This window comes from Meriones unguiculatus, chromosome 9 (genome assembly GCF_030254825.1).
Source record: "Meriones unguiculatus strain TT.TT164.6M chromosome 9, Bangor_MerUng_6.1, whole genome shotgun sequence".
Classification (NCBI taxonomy): Eukaryota; Metazoa; Chordata; class Mammalia; order Rodentia; family Muridae; genus Meriones; species Meriones unguiculatus.
In genome coordinates this window covers 53,820,631-53,827,806 of record NC_083357.1, presented here as the reverse complement: position 1 = coordinate 53,827,806, position 7,176 = coordinate 53,820,631, and the positions used below count along the sequence as shown (strand labels likewise).

Here is a 7,176-nt window from a genome sequence, read left to right as displayed (position 1 = left end):
TCAGAGAGGTAGAGTACAGGTAACAATCCCAGAATCCTGAGGAGGGCCTCTTCTTTTCTGAGAAATAAGAGAGGAAGGGAAGGAGAGGAGGGAGAAGAGTGGGATTGGAGTATAAAGTGATTAAACAAATAAAATTTTAAAATGGGTGAAGAGTTGGAATCTGCATTTTTAAAATTTTGATTAATGAATTTTTTAATATTTTTATTTTTATTAATTACAGTTTATTCACTTAGTATACCCCTGTAGCTCCTTACCACGTCCCTTCCCAATCCTACCCTCCCTATCTCTTCCTCACCCATAACCCTCCCCCAGTACACTGATAAGGGATTTTCTCCTCCCCTTCCCTCTGATCCTATCTATCAGGTCTCATCAGGAGTGGCTGCATTGTCTTCCTCTGTGGCCTGGTAAGGCTGCTCCTCCCTCAGGGTGAGGTGATCAAAGAGCAGGCCAATCAGTTTTCTGAGTGAGACAGTCCCTGACCCCATTAATATGAACCCACTTGGACACTGAACTGCCATGGGCTACCTCTGTGCAGGGGATCCAGGCCATCTCTAGGAGTGGTCCTTAGCTGGAGTATCAGTCTCAGAAAAGACCCCTGTGCCCAGACTTTTTTAATCTGTTGCTCCCTTTGTGGAGCTCCTGTCCTCTCCAGGTCTTACTATCTCCAACTTCTTTCATAAGATTCCCTGCAGTCTCCCCAAAGTTTGGCCATAAGTGTGACCATCTGCTTTGATACCCTGCAGGGTAGAGACTTTCAGAGGCCCTCTGTGGTAGGCTACTGTCCTGTTCCCTGTTTTCTCTCTCCTCCGATGTCCATTCACTGTACATTTCTGAATGGGGATTGACCATCTCAGCCAGATTCCTTCCTTCTTGATTAGCTTCCTTAGGTGTACAGGTTTTGGTATGTTTATCCTATACTATATGTTTAATATCCACTTATGAATGAGTATATACCCTGTGTGTCTTTCTGCTTCTGGGACACCTCTCAGGATTATCTTTTCCAGTTCCCACCATTTATTTGCAAATTTCATGATTTCTTTTTTTTTTTTTTTATCACTGAATAATATTCCATTTATAAATGTACCACAATTTCTGTATCCATTCCTCAACTGAGGGGCTTTTGGGCTGTATCCAGCTTGAGGCTATTACAAATAAAGCTGCTACAAACATGGCTGAGCAAATGTCCTTGATATATTCTTGATCATCTTTTGGATATATGCCTAGGAGTAGTATAGCTAGATCTTGAGGAAGCGCTTTCCTAATTGTCTGAGAAAGTGCCAGATTGATTACCAAAGTGGTTGTACAAGTTTACATTCCCACCAGCAGTGGAGGAGGGTTCCCCTTTCTCCACATCCTCTCCAGTATGTGTTGTCACTTGTCTTTTTGATCTTAGCCATTTTTAAGGGTATAAGGTGAAATAACATGGTTGTTTCAATTTGCATTTTCCTGATGACTACGTTGAACTTTTCTTTAAGTGTTTCTCTGCCATTCATCAACCCTATATCTGACACAGGGCTAATATCCAGTAAATATAAAGAACTCAAGAAGTTAAACAGCAACAAATGAAGTAATCCACTTAAAAATGGGGTACAGAGCTAAACAGAGAATTTTCAATACAGGAATCTGTATTTTTAATCATAAGAAAATACATTTTAAGAACAGTTATTAATAAAATAATCAGTTCTCTAACCAAAGTTTATAAAACAATAACAAGAATATATAAGTCAAAATAAGAAATTCAAAAACCAAAACAGCCAAAATAACAACAACCATAACCAAGAAAGCAAAACAAAAAACTAAAATTTACACAGAAAATTATGCTCATCAGTTTTCTCTCAGTGTAGATTTAGCAAGACAGCTCCACAGCCTGTGGCTTAACTTGAACACTTAGTGGCAAGGGATACAGCATTTTTCTCAAGGAGTGTTGTCAGAAAAGAGAAGGAAATGAGAGGCCAAAGCAGCCTAGCTGGCTCACTGGCTAGATAAAATTAGGGCTTGTTCATACAGAGGAAACCCATTCTGAATAAGACAATTCCTCCCAGGAATTCAGTGTTTCCTGGGGCTGGGGTTCAGCAGGTGGCTCCTGATGCAGCAGCTCCTTCTGCAGGAGGCTCTCCTCATGGGCTGTGGCCACTTCCATTTGAAGGTGCAGCTTTTCAGACCTGGGAGAGGAAGGCAGTTAAGACACAGGCCTAGTTGCAACACCCTATCTCAGCCTTCAAGCTGCTCCCTCCCACCACCTCAGCTGTGCTCCACAGTCAATACTGATCTCTTCACTGCAGTCAATGTTTGTAATTCATGACAGAAGGGTCACACAGTATCTGTGCCTACAAAATGTTTCTGCTATTAAATGCATGTCAGAATTAGATCTAGGAACGGATGTTCTCTGTTCTACTACAAAGACTAGCCCTTTCTCCTACAGCCCAGGAACATCATTATATAAAAGAACCTACCCAAATATGAACACAATATAAGTTATTCATGATGACTCACTGATGGATCACGTCATTTAAATAGATAGAAATACACCCTTGCAACCTGGGCCACTGAACAATGTCATGAGGCTAGCTCATTTCTCCTGCTCAGGAGGCACCTTGTACCCAGGTAACATGCATGATGGAGCCTGGCATGCTGGGGAAGCCTTTCATGAGTTGTGTACCTGCCAACAATAGTCCTGCACAGGCTGAGGTACCAGACTGAAAGCTGTGTTTTCCTAAGAACTAGAGCTGGCAGACCACATCCTGGCTCATTATGGGAGTGAGTTACAGAACACTTTGAATGTCTGATATTCCCTGCTTCAGAGACATCTGCCTGGCTTCTGGAAACTCCTTAACCTATTCTTTCCAGAGAACCCTTCTCACAGAAATGGGTAAACACTGCAGAGATTAGGGTTAAAGGGGAGAATCTGATCACTACACGGGTTGCTCTTAAACAAAAGTATAATTTCAGCCTGGTGTGGTGTGCACATCTTGAGTTCCCATCACTTGGGAGGCAGATGTTGGCAGATCTTGTGACTTTAAACACAGCCTGCTAAGAATATTGTAAAGAACTCAGGAGGGGGGTCACAATGCTCTAGACACATAAGGTGCCAATCACATTGTTTCCTTCACAGAAGTTCCTGTAGACTGGGTCAGCACAACTCTTTGAGGTGTTCTTTCCCAGGAGGGGCTTTTAGCCATGCTGGAGAGCAATCCAGCACAGGAATCCAGGAACAGGGTCCCCAGATATCTTCAACTTCTCCTCCCAGCCTGGGCTCCTACCTCATCCAGAGGTCCTCAAATTGATGCTGCATCTTTATGGCTAAGTCCCTTTCCTGTATGGCCAGCTGAGTCTGCTTCCTCAAATACTGCAGGAGTTTCTCCAGTCTTTCCCGCTCCTGTTCATGACAAGATGGTGTTCTCAGTGGAGGGCTACACACTGGCTTGCACACACTGTCTTACAAGAGCAAGCATAGATAGAGGACCCAAGAGCTGGCAGGACAGCCACCCTAGCCAGAAGATACATCTTCAAGGGAAGTAAGAAACCCTGTTCCAAGATAGAAACTGACATGAAAGAAACCCAATGGCCTCCTTTGAACAATGAACACATGCATGATGGACCACAAAGCTCATGGGCTTCCTGCTAGAAGAACATGGTTTTGAGACACAGCACACAAGCACTTTTTCAATGGTCTCACAACTCTGCTATCATCCATTTGGGAGCTAAGTTAGCTGTGAAGAGCTTGCTCTGCTTGGCTAGACTGTGTTGAGTTGGTTATTGACGTTTTTCCGCTGAAGTCTCAAGACTCTGACCTCCACAAATTGTCTGTCTAAAGTCCTTCCCATGTCCTTTGTTGTCCACTCATCTCCAGACTATACATACTCTCACAAAACCCAAAGGAAACAGGGCTAAGAAAATAGAAATCAGGCATGTATCAGTGTGAATTAAGAGCTGGCCAAATGGAAAAGACCCATTGCAGTGAAGAAAAATGGGGCAGGCCACATAACATTGGCATTGATGACAAAAAGAAGCACTCATTTGACAATAGGACTAGACTCTTCCTTTGCAAGCTGCTCCCTCCCTTGAAGTCATATGACCCTGCAATCAAAAATAATCACAGGACCTTGAAGGAACCAATAATCAGCTTACATGACAGCCCAGCTATTCAGGGACCATGTAATTGTGGGTTATCATATTACCCAAACTCTGCGTTTTGGAATGCACCTTCAAGCAGAAGAGAAGGGTATGCTTGCCAATAATAGAGTTTCTCACAAGAGGCTTATTTCCCAGAATACTTAGGCAGTGGCCGAAAAAAGAAGTCAGATGGCATAAGGCGGGGAGATGGCAGAAAGTATAAATTAGTAAGGAGGGTGATGGGTGAGAGCTCAGGTGTGTAGATGAGCAGAAAAAGATTCCAGTGGGCAAATGGTTCCTGACCTTGTCCATTTGCAGTGTCTGGTGGTCACTGGTGTTCTCCTCTTGGTCCTTACACATCTCCTGCATTTCTGCCAACTGGTGCTTTAACAGGATCCAATTTTCTTGAGCCATCTCATTGTCCTGCTTGATCATGTCCATCTTCTTTTTCAGCTGAATCTGTTCCATCAGGAGCTGGCTGTGGAGGTTGCTGGAAACATCCACTGAAGAATAAGCCTCTGGCAGCCTCCTCATGCCCCTCCACCCCTGCCAGCATGCATTTGCCATCCCTACCTTCTGGGCCTATTAACTCCACAAGGACTAAGGTTTCCATGAGGATCTAGGAAAGAGCCCAATACAACCATGCCTGCCGCACTAAGAAGACCATAGAGAGAACAGCTAATTCACAAAAGAATATCAACTACAAAAGTCCCCAACACTGAAAAGGTTCCCTGTCCCTCAGAAAGAAATAGAAGTCTCCACATGTCCTTTATTGTTGCAGGTAATGCAGAAACATCAAAAAATATGAATGTCAGGGTAGGAAAGGAGAACCAAGGGGAGCACATGCTATCCATCTACCTGTTCCATAACACCTAGCTCTGTAAAACTCTGCCTGATTCCCAGATACTCAGGCTCCCTGTGATGATATGAATTGATTTCAATCTAGAGTCTACTGAGGTTCAAAAAAAAATCCTGCAAGAGGCTAACAGTCTCTTTCATACTTAGCAGATCTGACTCCAAAAGAATATGTAGGCTGATATCTCTGAGGCAGAAGGGGTAGAACTAGTACTGGGGACTCCCAGTCCAGAATAAAGGCAAACAGAGACAGCATTTCACAACTGTTGGGGTCCATTACAGGCACTTACCGACAGAAGCCAGTCTCCTTTAAAATCAGTTAAATTTATAAAATGTTTGTAAAGTTTTAAAACTTTTTAATTCTACTTTAGGTGCATGAGTGTTTTTCCTGCGTTTGTGTTTTTATTCTGTGTGTGCTCCTGTTAACAGTGGTCAGAAGAGAGAGTCAGTTCCCCTAGAGCTGGAGTTACAGTTGTTGTGAACCAGTGTGTTCTGAGAATCCAACCTGGGTTCTCTGCAAGTGCACCAAGTGCTCTGTAGTGCTGAACTATGACTCCAGGCCTGCAGAGTATCTTTCTACAAGTTTGGATCAGTGAAAGTAAATTGAAAAAACCTCCTTTTTACCGTTTAGTTTATCATTTGGTAAAGACCAGAACAGAAAGCCCATCAGTTGTTGTACTATAACATGTACTCTACTTTCATGTGAGGTGTAATCCTAAGAATTATGACAGTCAATATGTTAATGGCCACTTTGTATCATCTTTACATTGTCAAGAGCCTCTTGAAGTTTGACATGTGTCCTACAATCGATGTTGAAGGTGAGAGTACATTTCTGACTCTTGGAGGATTGCAAAAGACCCTTTTTTAATCTCTGTCCACCAGGGGGTGGAGTTTCCTAACACAAAATCATCAACTGTATGAGTGATAAGCTTTGCAGGTTCAACTTTTGATGTCATTTCATCATTTCTTTGTGTGAAGAGTCAAGAACAGTAGCTGAGCATCCCTGAAGATGAATGCTTCTCCAGCTTTAGTGACTGTGATGCTGCTCGTGCTTGGTAAGTTAAGTGACTTAAGATTTGCAATCTTTCCCTTATGATATCAGAAAAATACTTAATCATCTATGAGGTTTGTTGTTAATATAACACAAATATCCTGTTCTTCCTCCAGGGAGGATCCATGGAAACTCAGTGATCCAGAAACAAGGTCAAGTGACCCTCTCAGAAGACAGTGTTCTCTTTATAAACTGCACTTATTCATCCACAGGGTACCCAACTCTTTTTTGGTATGTTCAGTATTCTGGAGAAAGCCCTGAGCTCCTTTTGAAAGTTACAACAGCTGGCGAGAAGGGAAGCAGCAGAGGGTTTGAAGCCACATATGATAGAGGAACCACCTCCTTCCACTTGCAGAAAGCCTCGGTGCAGGAGTCAGACTCGGCTGTGTACTACTGTGCTCTGAGAGACACAGTGGCAGACACTGCAGGGGGAGCTGAGCACAAACCCTGAGAAACAAAAGAAGCCTGATGTCTGATCATCTGCTTTTTAGATCATCCTGTTTTCCACACAGTATGGGTTGTGTGCCGCAACCTTTCTCTGGTTGATGAATGTTGTACACATGGTCAGAGCAGAACAAGAGGGAGATGATATCACAGCTGGATTTTCATCAAGGATATCAATGGTTCCTCATGGAGGGTCACATTGATTTCCCAGGAAAGCTATGGATACTGTGAGGTGGTCAGTTGTCTTCATCTCCACATATAGGTCATTTTCTTCATATTATTGAATGTCACCTCTAGTCCAAGTTATTCACACAGGGCAACAAATGCTGGGAAAGATGTCATCTAGATAATGTCTATCTAATACTTTGGAAGAACAGGTTATCAGAGGGTTACAGCCTTTCCATACTTTAAGATTTGTAATAAGGATACATAGGTAGAAAAGACAGGAGAAAGGAAGTCTGAGCAGGTAGGAGATTTTCAGATTTTCAATGTCCATCCTCTCCTCTAAATCCACCCCCCAGTCTCATCCTCACCCCTGTAGTAGAGTGTCTGCTGTGGTCTTCATCCCTCTTTTTCCCCATTTCCAGAGCACTAGATTGATCCTGGTGGCACTCCAGGATCAGATTTCTTTCCTACCATGGAACCTACACCTCTTTTTAGCCCACCTCTATACCTAAGTGTCATTTGCCTACGTGTCAGTACCCAATTGGAAA

General features: G+C 43.0%; 1 gene segment (V, D, J or C); it reads left to right on the top strand.

Moving 5' to 3' along the window:
• The first annotated feature begins 5,974 nt into the window (after positions 1–5,974).
• On the top strand, positions 5,975–6,470 carry LOC132656244 (T cell receptor alpha variable 9-2-like). The segment is given in 2 exon segments: positions 5,975–6,023; positions 6,136–6,470. Coding segments are annotated over 2 exon segments (381 nt in total).
• The last annotated feature ends 706 nt before the right edge of the window (positions 6,471–7,176 follow it).